This window comes from Tursiops truncatus, chromosome 6 (genome assembly GCF_011762595.2).
Source record: "Tursiops truncatus isolate mTurTru1 chromosome 6, mTurTru1.mat.Y, whole genome shotgun sequence".
Taxonomy (NCBI): Eukaryota; Metazoa; Chordata; class Mammalia; order Artiodactyla; family Delphinidae; genus Tursiops; species Tursiops truncatus.
In genome coordinates this window covers 89848310-89867680 of record NC_047039.1, presented here as the reverse complement: position 1 = coordinate 89867680, position 19371 = coordinate 89848310, and the positions used below count along the sequence as shown (strand labels likewise).

The window sequence follows — 19371 nt, the reverse complement described above, 5'->3', positions numbered from 1 at the left end:
ATATACAGTTAAACCGACAAATAAAGGCCAAATAAAGTTATAACCGCATGCTCAGCACTTTCTGAACTAGAATCAGAGCCATAAACATTCCCACCAAGCAAAAAAGCAATTACATATGGGTAAAAATCATATTATATGAGTTTTATTCTTCTCCAGCCTATCAATACTCACTACCTGCTTAGCTCATAACTTACCTAAGGTGAAAAGGTAACTGATTTGATGGAAGATGAGATTAAAATTCAACATAATTTGCCCCAAGTATAAATCAACAAACTGTAAATGCAATGAGTGGATTTGTGCCTTGTTCTATTTGAGCTAGTATAGAGTGTACTGGAAAAAAGTGCCTTGTGCAAGGTAGGGGGATGGGACTTACCTATCCTGCTTAACTCTTAGTTATGTTCTAAATAGTCAACGTTACTATAATAATAAAGGAAATAAGACCATAACAAATACATACCCAAATATGTGGCTACCACATTTTCCACTATGTACTATGTATGATAAAACTAAACAAGGGAATACTATTCAGCCTTAAAAAGGACAGAAATTCTGGCACATGCTACAATGCGGATGAACCCTGAAGACATTATACTAAGGGTAATAAACAAGTCACAAAAGGACAAATACTGTATGATTCCACTTATACGAGGTACGAAAAGTAGTCAAGTTCATAGAAAGGAGAACAGTGGTGTCAGGGGCTGGGGGGCAGGGGAAATGGGTAGTTACTGTTTAACAGGTACAGTTTCAGTTTGGGAAAATGAAAAAAGGTTTAGAAACAGATGGTGGTGATGGCTACACAACAATGTGAATACATTTAATGCCAATGAACCAAACACTTAAAAATGGTTAAATCTGTAAATTTTGTGTTGTGTACCACAGTTTTTGAAAAAACTAGATGAGGCAAAGTTTCCTCATATGATTCTGTTCCTGTGTATTTAAAGTTTAACATTTAATAAGTGCTTAAATATAGCAAAATCAATATGGTTCTTAATAGATTAAAAAAAATTAAGTCCAGTACATGTAAACTGTTCAGCTGCTTTTCATTTCTCACTACAAAAGTATTCCATAATTAAAATTTACTTGTTCACTAGGGGCAAGACGGGAATAAAGACACAGACCTACTAGAGAATGGACTTGAGGATACAGGGAGGGGGAAGGGTAAACTGGGACAAAGTGAGAGAGTGTCATGGACATATATACACTACCAAATGTAAAATAGATTAGCTAGTGGGAAGCAGCCGCACAGCACAGGGAGATCACCTCTGTGCTTTGTGACCACCTAGAGGGGTGAGATAGGGAGGGTGGGCGGGAGGGAGACACAAGAGGGAAGAGATGGGGATATTTGTATATGTATAACTGATTCACTTTGTTATAAAGCAGAAACTAACACACCATTGTAAAGCAATTATACTCCAATAAAGATGTTAAAAAAAATTTACTTGTTCAACTTTGTTTTCTACTGCATATATCAATTACTTTGAGACTTTAAAAGAAACTCACATTTATTCTATCTACAGTCTTTGACAAACTGGTTTCCAATTACCTATTTAAATTTATTTTGGGTGCTACAAGTAACACTACTCTTCTGAGATTATTAGGAGTTTAGAATTTAGGATCATAATTCAGTCCTAAAAGTATCATGAGCACCACCACTCCTCTATTTGTCTTAACTCTCTACTGCATGTTTACGTATCTTTAAACAAGTATATAAATAAAACAAAAATCCTGAGAGAATCCATATTCATTCTCTGCTTTAGAGAAAAACTTTTGACTTTTATTTCAGTCCAATAAATCACAAAAAAGTTCCTGTTAAAAACCTTCTCACAATAATCATTCCATCGTTCGCTTAGCTGTCTTTTCCCTTTTTTAGTTTCTAAAAATCTATCCCACTGGCTAAGAAATATCACTGAAATTGTTAATCTATATGTCTTTTTGGCCCTGAAGTATTTGTTAGGTCTAGTACATCAATTAGCAAGTCCTTTTAAGGCACTCTTATTAAAAACTACAAAATGAGAAACACTTATTCAATTTCTAAGAATCACATTCTCTAATAATTATACAATTAGTGATTTTACTAATCCAACAATACCTAATAATTTTTAACATGACACTTCACATATCAGTTGTTTTGACATATTTAAAATTATGCTCAAACTACAAATATATGAAACTATTAACTTTATAGTTGACTCAAAGCAAACTGTTAAAGTCTTTAATAACAATTAAGTGCATGCCACTATGGATGTGTATAAACTGTTTTCACTTGAAAGTGTAAAGCAAGACTTGGGATCATCTTTTTTTTCTTTTTAAACTCACATGCATAAAGATATATACAACGAGGTTGAAACTTACTTTTGTCACCATAACTACCACGAAGTTTTTCTCATCAATTTTATATTCTTTTAGAGCAGTATCATCATTGAGGATTTTGCCTAGCACATTAAGAAAAAAACATATTACTGAAGGCACCGTAACTTTGTCTTACACTAACTGAGGTTAAAACAATCACCAACATCAATTCTATTAAAACTTTCCCCAAAGAAAAAGATTAACCAGTCAGCCAAGATAAACATAAGTGGATACATGATTAGTTAAGAAGGCATAAATAAGCATTTGACTAAAAGATAGCAAACTCATATACTGTATGTAGATATCTCAATCCCAAACATTTCTTAAAAATCATTACTTATAATAAAAAAGACTTGCTGGGTAAGGAAATATTAACTAGGTCCTGAGAAAGAGGAGATCATTTAGACAAACAAAATTCAATTCTGAGATGCTCAAGGATTCCCCACCCCTTCCCCGGAATAACCTATAATCCCTCGTGATGGAAGAAAAAATGAACGAACTGCCTGCTCCCACAAATACTGGATACCTGCAACACAGAAATGTTCCACTGCTATAAAAATAAGATACTCATAGTGTCCTGATACACAGAAATGGTAAGATAATATAGAACTGAGTAAGGCACACAGACTATGTAAGATTTTAGTCATGCAGAAGGACAAATGAAAGGTCAGGATTCCTTCAGGCTTCCTTTTCCTTGAAATTCGTTTTCCATTTTTAAAAAGTTATTGAATCAAAAGCTGCAAGCATTAAGACAAAAGGGAATAGTGTCTCTACTCAGCATAGGATTGAAAAAACAGGCCAAGACTAGGAAGCAGAAATTCTAGTTTTATGTCTGCCATCAACTACATGCATCTCTTCAGGCTTCTGATTCCTCATCACAGGGCTGGTGTTTCCTCTAAACCACCTCAGTTAAGAAAATACTTTAAAATCTCTATGTAGGAAGAGACAAGAATCCATGGGCAACTCAAGATTCACCTTACCGACATCTACAATGACAGTGCTCAGTATTTCTTCTCAAGAACAAAGAAAAGAATTTTCTCCACAAAATTCACATATCAAGTCTATTTTTAACACACATTTTTCTGGTTACTAGTGAGGCTAGTTAATTTACAATTTCCTATTCATATCCTTTGTTGCTTTTTAATTGGGTCATCCTCTCCTTACTGATTTGTAAGAGCTCTTTATATAATCTGAATATTAATCTTTCTTCTCCTGTCGCTTATTTATAGTGTCTTTTGACATATAAGGTCTTCTGTATTCTTCAATTTTGGTATTTTATTTAAAAAACAGATAAACTGAAATTTAATTTCACAGGAATGATTCCAAGTACATTAATACACATAATCAGTATAAATGGTTTCATTCCAATAGATTAAAAAAGATGCTCAGCTTGATGGGAAAACTGAAGAAACACGTGGACCCCTATCTTGCACCACTCACAAAAATTAACTTGAAATGGATCAAAGACTTAAACATAAGGTCTGACACCATAAAACTCCTGGAAGAAAGTGTAGGGAAGAAAGTCAGAGATTTTGGTCTTGGCAATAATTTTCTGGGCATGATGCCAAAAGCACAAAAAATAAAACAAAAAAAAATGGACAAATGGGACTACACCAAACTCAAAAGCGCTGCACAGCAAGAAACAACAAAATGAAAAGAATTCCACAGAATGGAACAGACTACAGAATGAGAGAAAATTTTTGAAAACCATATATCAGATATGGGGTTAATATCCAAAATACATAAAAAACTCAGTCAACTCAATAACAAAAAACCAAACAATCTGATTAAAAATCATCAGAGTAAACCAACATTTCTCCAAAGAGGACATCGAAATAGTGAACAGACAGATGAAAAGATGCCCAACATCACTAAGCATCAGGGAAATGCAAATCAAAACGAGGTATTACCTCACACCTGTTAGAATAGCTATCATCAAGAAGACAAGAAACAACAGGGGCTGGTGAGGTTGTGGTGAAAAAAGAATACTTATACAGTGTTGGTGGGAATGTAAATTGGTCCAACCACTATGGAGTATATGGAAGTTCCTTAAAAAATTAAAAATAGATCTACCATATGATCCAGCAATTCCACTTTTGGGTATATACCCAAAGAAAATGAAAACAGGATTTTGACAAGACATATGCACTCCCATCTCTACAGCAGCACTATTCACAATAGCTAAGATATGGAAACAATCCAAAATGCCCACCAATGGATGAATGAATAAAAAAGACGTGACCCATATACACAATATCATTCACCCATGAGAAAGAAGATATCTTGCCGTCTGCGACAACATGATGAACCTTGAGAACATTATGCTAAGTATGATATCACTTATATGTGGACTCTAAAAACCTAAACTTATAAAAAAAAAGTATTTTACCTTGGTGGTTACCAAGGGTATGGGGTTTGGGGGGAGATAAGAGTGATGGTGTTTAAGAGTACGAACTTCTAATGAGTAGTAAATAAGCCATAGAGATCTAATGCACAGTATAATGAACACAGACAATAACACTGTACTGCTAACCATGTAATCTGATAAAGATCGTTACACTGGCAATCATATTACAATATATAAGTGTATCAGAGTAACACCCTGTACACCTTATACAATGTCACACAAACTAATTCAATAAAAAAATTTTTAAATTCAAAAAACAAAACAAAACAAATACAGCCAGTTACATAATACTTACAAAAGATAAAACTAATAAGCAAAACTATCTAACATCACTGCATGGAGAAATATATAAAGCAAATGTGAAAAAACAGAGGACTGAATATTAATAACATTCAAATGACTGTTCATTCTCTGCTTTTATTTGTACAATGTTTCTGACAATCAATTTGTATACACTACAGTTTGTAAGATGGCAATTTCTAAAACTAAAGAATGTCACAGTACACAAGAAAATGGCATATTAATTTCAGCATTTAATGCATACCTGCATAAATTAATTTTTGACCTGCTACAGGAAAGGCATCTTTACCCTTTTCAGATTCAATCTTCTCTTTCAGTGCTCTTACCTATAGGAAAAAATTTTTTGATTTTTGAAAAAGTCTAAGCAAATGAAAATCCAGAATCTGAACAAATGATGCAAGATAAAAATTTTATACATACTATCAATGACTCCAAAAACTTCAAAGATCATGTCTTTATAATATTACGTCAAAAAGACCTATTATTAACAACCCATACTACTAGGTAGAAGTATAAACTGTTTTACCATCTGTTCCACGTACACAGTTTTTTAAAAAAAGACTTTATCAGTTGACTTTATAAGTCTATTCAAAATGAAGGTTTCAAAAGCAGAAAGTTTTGATTCTCACTATAAAGTTTATGGGCTTATTTCTCACAGAGTAAGAAAGTAAAGAAAAGCTCTCTAATCTAAAAGGTCTAAGAAATAAAGTGGTCTTGTCCACAATAATAAAAAAAAGTTAAATGTGAATGTTAAAAGGCAAATTATTCACTTTAAAAGTGGCTAATGTTTCATTATAATCACCTGCGGGAGCTTTACAAAGACCAATTAAAATATAATTTCTGAGGGTGGGTCTGGACATCAATATTTTTGAAAAGCTTTACAGTTGGTTTCAAAGTTCAGCCAAACTTGAGAACCACTGTATTACTTCAATGATCTTGAACAGGTAGCTCAGTTTTTCTCAACATCAGTCTCATCTATAAAGAGGGACTGGAATACATGATCTTTATGGTCTTCCATCCCTAAAATTACATGACCACAGGTTCATTATGAAGTATTGATACTTAGAAAAAGAGTGCAATCAATTTCTGAAGTAGGGTGGCACAGGAGTAGGAAAAAAAAAGGCAAGGAGACATAATGGAACTAAATTTCACTACTTTAAATGACCAAGAATCAAGGGGGAAAATTCCATTTCCTTCAGTTCCCAGAATTCTTCTAAAAATTGTCTGGGGCTCCCCTGGTGGTGCAGTGGTTGAGAGTCTGCCTGCCGATGCAGGGGACACAGGTTCGTGCCCCGGTCCGGGAAGATCCCACATGCCACAGAGCGGCTGGGCCCATGAGCCATGGCCGCTGAGCCTGTGCGTCCGGAGCCTGTGCTCCGCAATGGTAGAGGCCACAACAGTGAGAGGCCCGTGTATCGCAAAAAAAAAAAAAAAAAAAAAAAAAAAAAAATGTCTGAATTGATAGCTCTGAGCTTTAAGTGGAAAACTGTCACAATAGGGATACAAAAGGTAGGGTTCCTCCCCAAATCACATTGCTACTCTAAGTAGTAGCTGAAATCCAAAACCAGCTCTTCTGACTCCAAGCTTTAGAGCAGAGTATTTTGCAAATGCCACATAAATCACCCTTGCTATACTGATCTTCCTGAAGTGGGCCAGTAGCATCACTGCTATTCTGATATCCCCAAAGTGGAAATCCATCACAAGAATCTCAACCCGCTATATATATGATTAAGAGTGGGAAAGGAGGACAAACAACAACAAAAAAACCCTCTAGTCATTTTACTACTAAATAACATTGCTTCAAAAAATCAAAACTGTGATTAAAGAATACTAAAACATAACAATGAGAACTCTACATAACAATACCTATATGATGCGGTTAAAAAAGTAATCATAGACTAACACTAAACATGTTTATTATTAAAGAAGGAAAATTAATAAACTAAGCACGCAACTCAAATAGAAATAACAAGACACATAACAAAAGAAAAAATGCAAATAAAAAGTTAAGAGAAATGGTAGAAAATGGTTCTTGTGCCAACAGAAAAATGCACAAATGACAGGGGCAGGCAATTCACAATTATACACCCAATGAAAAGAAAAGCTCAACATCATTAGTAACCAAAAGCACAAATTTTAATGTCAGACATCATTAATCCAATAGACGGTCATACTGGAAAAGACTGTCTTGAACAATTTTTGGTGATAAGTGTGAAGAGACACATTCAGAACAAGGGTATCAAATGATATAATGTTTTGTGGGCAATATGCCAGGACACCTTGACATTTTGGGGGCAGAGGGTGTGTGTGTGTGTGTGTGTGTGTGTGTGTGTGTGTGTGTGTGTGTGTGTGTGTGTGTGTGTGTGTGTGTGTGTGTGTGTTTGTGTGTGTGGATTCAACGCAGCAAAACCACCTTGGGTCATGTGTCAAAGAAAATACGTGAACTTTTGTAGTATTTGAAGTATATCTCAATAAAGATGAAAAAAATACCTTGTAGTAAACAATCCTGTTTACAACGGCATCAAAAAAAAAAGAAAAGAAGTGAACCAGACTTTGGAACCAGGTTCCCTGACCTGTCCAAACTTCTGGCATTGTTCCTTAACCTCAACCCAATGATCTTTACTTCCAATCCACTTAAGTCATCTACTCACAGTCATTCAGGACACAGGCTGAATCTCATCATCCCCAAAATGCTCTTTGAAATGGTAAGTGCCAATCTCCTATTCCCACCAGCTCTCTCAGTAACTGTTCACTACACCTGGTCTTGCATCTCATTACAACTTTGGTTCCTTGAGCCTCTACTTTCATTCATTCTGATCTTTACTGCAAGCTCTATTCAGCTTAGACAATAATGCCACTGCTTCTATCACTTTCTTCCTAACATCACAGACTTGTTTGCCTTTCTGTTGCTCCTACCAGGTAAAACTGCACATCTGGACCAGCACAGTTGAATTTATTTGTCAGTACTCAAAATAAAATTTACTTCAACCACTGTGGTGTCATACTCTTCTACCTCACTTATCTAACACATCTCACCTTTAATGTCTAACCAGCTGCCTATCCACATTTATATCCATTCTTCTAAATGTTACTGGAGAAAAAGAACGACACCCCCAATCCTTCTGTTCCCCTGGTTAGCCCTCTTCTCCCTCCTCCAAGAGGTTGTTTGAAACCTGTACTCTCCTCTAAATCTGATTCCCAACACTCCCCCGCAACCCCCTGCAGATGACCATTTTCTACTTCAAGGTACAGAAGACACCACAGGAACTCACACCCTCAAATTTCTGCTACCAAACTGACACATGGTTTTTTGCGTCCAGATCCACCTAATCTCAATCTTCTTCCCTACTAAATGAAAGCTATCCCTCTCTTCAAATCTAATTCCTTTCTCCAGTACCTTGCTAGATTCATTGTTTCCTACTCCCCCACCCCGCCGAGTTGTATTTTCAACCTCTCCCTCAAAGCCACTTCATTTCCATTCACACTTAAACAGACCCAATTCTCTATCATCTTAAAAACACACAAAATCCCCCACAGTCTCCTCCTCCTCTTAGTCTCAAGTAATTTTCAAAAACTTAACTATACATTGTCTTTACTTACTCATAACCCCACACTTATTACTCCAGGGTGCAACACAATGCTGATAAACTGAGGCACAGACTTTGTTCTCATTCTGCAGCTTATTTTCTGCAGTAGTGCTACTCCCACAATTCCATTAAGACTGCCCTCACCAGTACCACTAAATTCAGCAACATCATCATCAGATACTTCTTAGTCCTCCTCTGTAGTATTACTTGACCTCTCTGCCACATTTGACAGTACTGACTCATCTCTCCTTTACGCACTGTTTTCCTTTGGCTTCCATAACACCACACTCTTCTGGTTTTCCTCCTATCTCTTTGTTCACTCCTTTTTGAAATCCTCTTCCTTGCCGAGACCTTTAAGTGTTACTTAGGGCTATGCCCAAGACTGCCTTTTCTTCTACACAGACTTCTGGGATAATCCATTTCAACTACTCCTAGTTTTAAGAACCATTCATATGTCATGTGTATCTCTAGCCCAGCTCTCTCCTGACTCTACTTGACACCTTCACTGGATGTCCCATAGGCATCTCAACCATAATGTAATTGCTGAAAGATGGTTTCTAGACTACTCTTTCTAAGTCTTCCCTAACTCAATCAAATTGAGCATACTTTAAAACAGCTATAAAGAAAGGCCTTCTTTCTGGATGTTGCAAAGAAGGAAAAGGTAGCAACTCTGCACATGGTTTCCCTTGGAAAGGTTATGTCCAACAGCTAATGTAGTTATGACTCCTCTGTGCTGAGCCCCGTGCCAATACTTCCAATAAGTCATCTCAACAGGATGGATCTGAAACTGAGCACTATGATCCCAGTAAATAACCAGGCTTCTCCAAGGCTAACAAACAAGAAGCAGGAACTAAACTTTCATTTTGCTGCTTATTTCCCCCTAGATAAAGAATGGGAGTTTACCATTGATTCAACTAGAGACAATGCATGGTTAACACTCAAGAAGTCAAATTTTTTCTAGCCACATACTTCTCTCTTACGAAATTGTGCATTTTAAAAGAAAAATATACTCAACATCTAATACTAAACATAGTTGACGTAGTTTTTATTTTTTCCCCAAAAGGGAGATAATCACTTATGAAAAAGTGCCAACACAAAAGCAGATCAGTTATCCTTTTTCATCCCATTCCCTTGTGAGGTATTTGTCTCTTCCTTCTCCTATATTCCTCACATTAAATCATTTATTCAGTTGTTCCAACTTACCATCTAACTACTTCCCAATGTGAACACTATATTGCATCCCATGGCACTACCCTAGTTCAGGCCAACCACCACTAAAAGTAGTTCTTTCGCGCTTCCCTGGTGGCGCAGTGGTTGAGAGTCCGCCTGCCGATGCAGGGGACACGGGTTCGTGCCCCGGTCCAGGAAGATCCCACATGCCACAGAGTGGCTGGGCCCGTGAGCCATGGCCGCTGAGCCTGTGCATCCGGAGCCTGTGCTCCGCAACGGGAGAGGCCACAACAGTGAGAGGCCCGCGTACCACAAAAAAAAAAAAAAAAAAATTAGTAAGAGCAAATAAGTTTTGGCAATTAAACGATTAGCAAAAGGAAACAGAGACCTAAAGCCAAATATGTTTACAAAAGAATTTCATAGATTTACGCTATGGGCAAAGCTTTTTCCTCTTTGGTTCCTTGGGTGGTATCCTTCCATTTGAGAAACTGGTGCAGGCACCAAGGAGTATTTCCTGAATCTCTTCCACAAAGTTGGTTTCTGCTAATTCTAAAAACAGAATTATGAAGATGTTGGTTGACATCAGTGCAACAGGAAAAATCTCCCCACTGGACCCAAGGAATGAAAAAAATGTGGCACAAGAGTTTTTTTTTTTTTAACTGAAATAACTAAGACTACAGTATTAATAATATGTGGATAAACAGTAAACAAAGGCAACCAATTCTCAAATTAGGGTTATGATCCAAAAGGCTACTTTTTAAAATATAATTTTAAATACAGAATTAATTTCCCCCCACAGAAACTATGGTATTCAGGCTCCTAAACCTACCTATTTACGCCAATTTAATCTCTTCTATTATAAAATATATCCCTAACCGTATGGTTTCAACAATCAAAACAGACACAGACTTTGAAGACTGAAAAGTAGAAACTCCCAAGTTACTTGTAAATTTTCAAGTTTCTATATAGGCAGAAAATGGATCTAACATACTACAAAGAAGCCACCTACCTCATTCAACCAGAAGTGTGTGGCGGAGAGGGCAGAGGGAGAGACAAATAACAATTTTTATCTACCTGTTGAAGTATCTAGGACCTATTCGTACATATTAGTCATTTGTAGTTGGTCTACTTCCTCTGCTGGAATAGGTATATGTAATGTTAAAGGGTTTATAAAGTTCATTCTATTATAAAATTAGCTCTTTGAGACATTATACAAGGAATGTATTTATCCAAACTTATAGGCAACAGACATGGTGTCCTTCAGCAGGATTCACTGTTCTACAGCAGGCTTAAATTTAGCACATTTCTTTCCAAAGGCAACAGAAATTTTATACATTATCTATCAAATAATCTCAATTTCCAAGCTAACGCTAGAACACTGCTCTCAACACTGAAATTGCTGATTACATCAAGCTAAGAAAACGAGGATATCTCACTTACACAAACCTTGTTCAAAAAGGACAGTGAAAATACTGATCAAAATAACGGTAAACAGGACTTGTTAAAAAAGAAATTGCATAGATTTCTGATTTCACAATTCACCAAAAATTTTTCAGATCCATAATCTCATCTGATTTTCAGATCAACTCTACGAGGAAGGCAGGTAAAGTATTATTACTCCCATTTTACTCACAAGAAAAGAGATTTAAGTACTATGCTCAAGGGCACAGGGCAACTATAAAGTGGGAGAAAACTCTCCTCTAGTTTAGGAATAGCATGATGTATTTGAAAGAGCAAGATGTTAAAAAAAAAAGCAAACAGACTCAAGAGCTACTCTTAAGTTCTGATGTGAGGAAGAGGGAGAAATGGAGGAGTAGACAAATGTGGAGACAAGGGAGGGTTTTATTAAGACAAGGAAAATGTTTAGATACTCTAGAAATGGAAAAATTGGGCTTCCCTGGTGGCACAGTGGTTGGGAATCTGCCTGCCAATGCAGGGGGACACGGGTTCGAGCCCTGGTCCGGGAGGATCCCACGTGCCACGGAGCAACTAAGCCTGTGCGCCGTAACAGGAGAAGCCACTGCAGTGAGAAGCCCGAGCACCACAGACAAGAGTGGCCCCCTGCTCACCACAGCTAGGGAAAGCCCGCGCAGAGCAGCAAAGAGCCAATGCAGAAATAAATTAAATAAATTTAGAAATGGAAAAATCAATGATTGTAGAAAAGGAGAACTGATGGAGTGATGTCCTTCATAAACGACAAGAGTTTAGGGTGCTGTGTTAAAGTTGGGGGGGATTGGCCTTAGATAGCACCATCCACAATACATAGCTATCTCCACAATAAAAGGAGGCTAGCAGGTAGGGAGTTCCAGTAGGATCTTGTAAAAGTTCTGTCCCGACTGTTTCTATATTTTCAATAAAACCTAAAATCTAGGGTCACTGATTGAAAATAAAGAGAGAAGATGATATGAAATCTGCCTATGACAGTGGAAAAGTGAATAGTGAAATGTATGACTGTCACTACAAGGGCCTGATTACGATTATTGTTCAGGAATTTAAGTGAGACAAGTCAAGGTGCCTATGTGTTCGCCTTCTAGCTGCACAGGTACAGACACAGACTTGAATTTAATCATATTTGGAGTATTTCAAACAAGAATAATGGACTGAGAGTGGGACCATGTTGTTAAGCACTATCACTAAGCACTCTGTGTACCACATCAAACTCATATAACCATCAAAACAATCCTGTGAGGTTAGTACTTCCATGGCTGTGTTCTCTTTTCACAGATGAGGAAACAGGCACAAAATCGGGTAACTTGCCAAAGGTCACATCACACAGCAAGTATTAAGGCCAGGATTGAAACTTAGGCAGCCTGGCTCAAGAGACATGCTATACCTGACCCTTGCAAGGGAGTGATTATAGTCACTGACTCTATCTTAGCTGGGCACGAGGGGAAGGCCAGTGAAAAGGAGTATGGATGGAATAGACTGTAAGTTTCATTAGCATTGGAATCAGAGGGAAGTTAAAGTGGGATACTAAAAACTGATTACTGTGGATGGGGGGAAGAGCTACAGTTACTGGTTGTGATAAGAGGTGGTTACCAGTCATGAGTCTGAATAACTGAGGTAGAGTAGAAGGAAAGATCAATGCATGAGCAATTAAGGAACAGAAGGTCAGAGTATGGGCAAGAACATCATTCACAGACAGTAAAACTACCAAGGCCATTGCTGTATGACCCCAGGCAAGTTACCAATCATGCTGGTCTCCATTTCTTCTTTTTAAAACATACACTATTACATATTTTCCACAATTCTGGGGTGTGTGTGTGTGTGTGTGTGTGTGTGTGTGTGTGTGTGTGTGTGTGTGTGTGTGTGTGTGTGTGTGTGTGTGTGTGTGTGTGTGTGTGTGTGTGTGTGTGTGTGTTTTAAACGATGCCTACCATAGGCTGTGACGCTCAGAATTATTGTGATCATTTTCACATGTTTCCCACTCATTCCTCAATCCACTAAATTCTGGCCCTAACACTCCATGGAGACTACTCACTAGGGTCACTAATGACCTCCAAGTTGCCAAAACCAAAAGTCATGTTTCTTGTTTTTATCTTACTTCTGATTTCTCAAGCAGTAGATACATTTGACCTTTTCTTCCTCTTTGAAACTTTTTTCTTCTCTTGGATTCTTCCTACCTCAAAGGTTGCTCCTTAACTGACCTCTTCAGTACTCAATCTCCACGTGTTATAGCATCCCAGGCTTCAGCCCTAAGCCCCATCCCACTACATTCTCACCAGGGTTCCTCAATTCCAGTAGCAGAGAAGTTAATTACACATAAGGGATAATCTAGGCACTTGGACTCAATTTTGCAAGGCATGGACACTGAAAAAGACTGTGGCAAGATGGTCTCATCCAGTCCAATGGATTGAGGTCAAACATATATGCTGCTTATTGTCATGTCTCTAACTCCAGCCCAAATGCCCCTTTGGGACGGAAATTCATAGCAAATCTCCTTGTCATTTCCACCTGAATGTTTAATAGGCATCTTAAACTTAAGTCTTGAGTTTCCACCCCAACCCCTAAACCTGCCCCTCTCCCATCCCTCCACATCTCAGGAAAGAACACAAGTATTCACACAAGTTATACAACCAAAACCTATGTTTAATCTTTGATTTCTCAATTTTCCCCACTCCAACGCATCAAAAAATTCTCTCAACTCTATCCTCCCAATCATATCTCAAATCCCTCCACCTCTCTTTGTATCTCCACTCCTACTTCCCTGGTCAAAGCCTTGACCTCTTAAGACTGTTGTGCAAGCCTTCTAAATGGTCTTCCTACTATCTATTCTCCATACAGCAAAGTAACCTTTTCAAATCATAAAAGAAATAATTTTTCTCCTCTGCTTAAAAGCCCCCAAAGGCCTCCTATTTTACACTGAAAACCTTCAGTTTATTACAAAGCCCTACAGGCCCTGGCCCCTTGCCTAACTCTAATCCCTTACCTCTCTTCTCCTTTAACTACTAGATCAACAATACAGGCCTTTTTTTGATTCCCAAAACACACTCTTAAAGGTCTTTCCCTACAGAAAACACTCTCCCCATCTCTGAGTGCTTACTACTCAGATCTCAGTTTAAATGTCACCTTATTTAGAAAGGCCTTCTGTGACCAATTTAAAAGTAGCCACCCAGTCATACACTATCAAATTACCTCACCCTATTTCAATTCTCTACATAACTCTTACCACTATCTGTTTTTTAAAATTTGCTTTCGACTAATTTATTCCACTATAATGTACACACCATGACAGCAAGACCTGATATTTTTAGTAAGTATTCAACAAACATTAAATAAATCAACATGCAAACACTGAGGGATCACTGACTTGGCAATTCACCAAAAAATGTATTTAATTCATTCAGAAGATCTTTATTAAATGCCTACTGTGTGCCAAGTATAGAAAGAGCAAAGGTCTGATACAAACCATACCAGGCTTCCCAGGTACTACAGTATTTTGTTTTACCAATATGCCAAGAAACGTTAGTTTTTACCTCTGTGATACAGTGTTTTAATATGTTTACTACTTAATGTTTTAATAATCTAGGGAACTTCCATAATAAGGTACTATCTTCAGCACAACTCTGTTAAAATACAATAAGCCACAATGGGAACAATTTGCTAATAAATGATGGCTAGTAAATCCCATGTACAAGACTAGTACTCAAGTAGTATTTTATAGCATAATCACCATTACACAAATATACCACAAAGTGAGGTTAATTCTTTGCAGATTACTGCATAGCATATTAGATATACTGTCTATAGAAATTAAAACTACTGTATCTTCACAATTCTCTTACCAAAAACTTCCAATGTATACACATAACTTTGATGTCACTTATATAATACAATCATATTTCAGCTTATGCATTTAAAGTCTCACCTGAAACTTACTGTTGGTTTTTTCCCCAGTTATTCTATGAGGAGATGAATTATTATTGTAATAATAAAATCACTGTTTTGTAATGGTTAACACTAAAGGCAGTGCATGGTAATGGTCAAGTAAATGGTACAAAATGGCAAATGAATGTTAAGAAAGTTTCTCTTGTTAAAAAAGAGGCAAGGGAGGACTTTCAACATTCAAACACTAAAGCAAATACAAACACCTTAAAAACAAATCCTCTTGCTTTTTCTACTTTGTGCATCTACTCTATAGCCACTGACGGAGCTAAGACTATGTCGATATGGCTCCCAAGAAGACCCAGACCATGTCTCCCATGTCCCTGTACTCCTCCAGTTCTGCCAGTCAAAGCTCACTGAACATTCACTTGTTGAGCAAATGATTCACTCCCATGATTCCTCTTATCTCTGAGTCCTTTCACTCATTTTCGCTCCTGCTCATCTCAAGCTCACAAGTTTCTATACCGGCCACCTCAAGTTACTTAAGTTCCTTAAGGTTTCTTAGTTCCTTCTAGGTAAAAATAAAACCTTTGAGCAGCCAAAATAGAGGTCTTAGAGACCAAAATCTGTTCATTTTATGTGAATCTCCCTAGAGGTCTCAGTAAAATCCTATTTTTTCCCCTTTATTTTAGATCTATTTCTAATATCCTTGGTTATCTAGCTTTCACAAATTATAAACAGGACACTTACAGCCTCCCTCTATTTATGTAATTTTCATTGCTTCTTTTCTTACTGGAATTTTCTCAAATACTGTATCAAAAATAAATATTTAATTAAAAATCACTATAAAGATGGAATTAAAATAGTTCTAACATTTTTCCCATTTTTAAAATTTAAGTCCATTAAAGTAAAAACCCACAAGTCATTTTAATGTAAATGTTCCAGTATATCCAGATTAAGTGTTTTCATTTCTTGTCCCAGCCTAACAATGTTAGCTTTTATATTTACATAAACAGCAACAAAATTATATTTGGACAAACAGCAATAAAAAGCTAAAGAAGCAACTCTCTGTAACAACTGAGCTTTCTGAAAATATACCTCTAGAAGTATGTTTCATATAACTTAAATCCCCTTGGAAATAAACTGGAAAACAGCAAGTACAGTTAAGAATCTATACAAATACAATATTGGCTCTAAGATAAAGAATGCATAAAATGCCTAAAGAGCTATACAAACTTTATAGAACATAAATAATTCAGTGGAGCTGTAGAAAGTCACTGCATAACTTCAATAAATCCACAGATATTGACCAAAAAAAAAAATCCTTTAGGTTTCAATAATCTTGGAATTAATTGTGAATATAAGCTGGTAAAGTTCCTGCAGCACCAACACGTGTCACTACAAAAATCCAAAGTCAATAACATTTTATGAAAAGTTTCGTCTGAAAACATTAAACAGCTGCATTAACTTTCATCCTTTAACTTCCAAGTATACACCAAGCAGTAAAGGAATACTCAGGAAGAATATGATTTTTGTTAGTAATAGCAATCCACAGGGTGTTGTCAATTACTTCTGAGAACACTGAATTTCTCATCTAAAATTGCTATCTCCTGCACCTTTAAGAATTTACCACACAGCATATTTACACATATAATTAAATATCTTGAACTAAAATCATTTAGTACCACAATTCCAAAAAGGTTGGGAACTACTTTTTTTAAATAATTAAAGGTGTAGAAAACTTTAGATTAAATGATATAGGTAAAACATAACACTATACCCTCACTCGAAGGTATGGAGTGATTAATAATCGATTCCATTTACTGACCACCAATTAAATAATATTTAATCTTCACATCTTTGCAAAACAGGCACATAGCAAATAAGTTAGAGCCACACATGGGAGCTCAGGATTATTTAATTAACTAACACTAAGGCCCCAGATCTCCACCAAAATTGAATCACCTATTCTTAAAAATACAGATGGGCTGAAAGTTGCTGCTTTAAATACAGCCTTATGACAACCTCAATGGTGTACAGCATCACAATTCCAGAACACAAATAAGTTTACACTGAATGGCATTTTTAGATCTTGGCAAAAAGTTGTACTGATTTCAACACAGTGCCTTTTTGCACTCACAAATACACAGGATGACATGAGAATTTAACACGTGAACTTCTGAGGTGTTCAAGAGTTTACAGGAGAGATTCAAAGTTTTTATTTTCTTTTTTTCTCCCCTGAAAGGCTATTACTTGGGGGTTGGGTGCAGAGTTCCGACTCCTACAACTTCAAGACTTCTAACACAGGGAACTCATTAATCTGGAGTTAAGTTTGAGCCTGGATTTCAAGGGCTCTAACCCAACAAACTTCACCACCAAAGAGGGCTCAAAGGGCAATCTACACATGGGTGTGGGTTGGGTGGCGGGAGAACTGCAGCGAAACGATTCAAGATATAGGCAAATAAAAGGGTCACCAATTCTGCGGCGAAGGGGGCAAAGAATGCATTTTCACCACCCCTCACCACTCGCCTCTCACTGTGCAGCAGACGGAATCTGATACTTTTTATTTAAGGCTCATTATCTCCAGTTAGCGCTTCCTAGACCTCAGCGCCTAACCAGGTCCACTCAGGGACAGTGGTGACGCCGACATCTCCCTCCCCCACCCGTGCACCCACCATCGGGGAGCCCGGCTAGACCGCCGAGGCAGCCCTGACCTCCCCTCCCCCTCTGGCCCCTCCGCCGAGAGCGCCCAGGCCGAGGCCTCCCGTGCCCAGCGGGCGTGTACTCCACGCCATCTGCCACCAGGGCTTCGGTGTCCGACCACTGCTTCCCCTCACTCCTGCCACAAAGCCCACAGCCAACTCTGAAGGTCCGGTGGGCCGCTTGCCGCCGGGCCCCCGGGCCCTGCCCGCGCTCGGAGCCCGCAGGCCTCATCCAGCGCCCGGGGCCCAAGACCCCGCTCGCCGGGCCCTCTAGGGTGTACCGGAGGTCTCCCCGCTCGGGCGCGCCGCCGGGCCCCTCTAGAAGCTGAGGCCGGGGCCCCGCACACGGCCCCGCCGCACCGCCCCAAGCCCAGGCCCGGTGGGCGCCTCGCGCGCCTCCCCTGCCCGGTGCCGGGCTCCGCGCTCCCGCCGCACTCACCGTCTCGTCTGGGTCGATGTCGATCTTGAAGGTCTGCTGCTGTAGGGTCTTCAGGGTGACCAGCATGGTGCCGCCGCGCAGCTCCGCTGCCGGGCCTGCTCCGGGTGCTGGCCGCTGGGCGGGGTCTGTGGCCTGGCGGGGCCCCGGGGTCGCCCGCGCTCCTCGCGCACTAGGGAGGAAAGCGGTGGGGGTGGGGGCTTGTCACATTCGCCCTGCAGAGCGGCCTCTCCCCCAGCCCTGGCCCCGGGCCGCGCCGCTGCCTCCGCGACTGCGGCCTTCCTCGCGAGCACGAGCCACCGTGCTTCCTCACGAGCCCGGCGCCAGCCACTGAGTCTGCAGGAAGCGCCAGGGGCTCTGCGAGATCAGCAGAGAATCCGCTACCTCACCACAGGATGGTGGCCGCCATCATCGTGACTCGCCGAGACGCACCCCCTCCCCCACCCGAAAAACCTGGGGGATGGGGTCGGGCTGGCTGAACGCGCAGGCGTAGGGTGCGGCGAGCCTGTGCGCAGGCGCAGCCAAGAACTCCGCCCCGGAATTGGGGCGGGGCGGCGCGGATTACCGTTTTGGAATGTCGGCGGCCTGGATTGCGCGTGCGCAGGCGCAGTCAGTGGGCGTCTCGGGGTTCTCGGGGCTTCCATGGAGAGTCTTCGGCCCGGGCGTTCTCCAAGCCCGCCGCGGTTCGGCCTACGTCCAGACTCCGCCCACGTCCAGGCTCCGCCCTGTTGTCTGAGTTGCGCAATCCATAGCCGGGGAAGCGCTACGTGGAGACCGGACTGAGTGGATGCGGAGCCCTGGAGCTGGGGAACTAGAGGGCGGTAGGTCGGGGCGGGGTTTAAGTGAAAGGATTGTGACAGCCACAGTAGTGGGCCGGCGCTTGCAGGGCGCTCGCTGTGTGGCTGAGTCCTTGTGCCGGCGACTGATTCTTTTATTCTGAGAGCATTGACTCCAGCGCTAGACTGCCTTGATGGACCTTGAGCCTAAATACAAGGTCAAGTTATATCACTCCCCCGGGCAGAACTGTCCAGTGGTTCCTCATCTCACCCAGAGTAAAAGTCAAAGTTCTTAGAACTGGATACACAGCCCCTTCCT

General features: G+C 39.6%; 1 protein-coding gene and 1 long non-coding RNA gene across 5 annotated transcripts in view; one reads left to right on the top strand and one right to left on the bottom strand.

Annotated features, from left to right (window-relative positions):
• Window positions 1-18982, bottom strand: part of RAD23B (RAD23 homolog B, nucleotide excision repair protein) — a 44155-nt gene extending 25173 nt beyond the window's left edge. The window contains exons 1-4 of one of the 2 annotated variants that reach the window (XM_019949008.3): window positions 18842-18982; window positions 18280-18448; window positions 5301-5382; window positions 2353-2432 (exon numbers count right to left, since the gene is read on the bottom strand). In XM_019949008.3, coding sequence (XP_019804567.1) covers window positions 2353-2432; window positions 5301-5382; window positions 18280-18345 — 228 coding nt within the window. In that variant the 5' untranslated portion in view covers window positions 18346-18448; window positions 18842-18982. Of the gene's footprint in view, window positions 1-2352; window positions 2433-5300; window positions 5383-18279; window positions 18724-18841 lie in introns of those variants that run through there. The other variant, XM_004324443.4, reaches the window with a different exon arrangement.
• Window positions 18983-18992: 10 nt separating this feature from the next.
• LOC117312783 (uncharacterized) overlaps window positions 18993-19371 on the top strand; it is a 199418-nt gene continuing 199039 nt past the window's right edge. For all 3 annotated transcript variants that reach the window (XR_012332618.1, XR_004527230.2, XR_012332619.1), the window contains exon 1: window positions 18993-19097. This is a non-coding gene — a long non-coding RNA (uncharacterized lncRNA). The remainder of the gene's footprint in view (window positions 19098-19371) is intronic.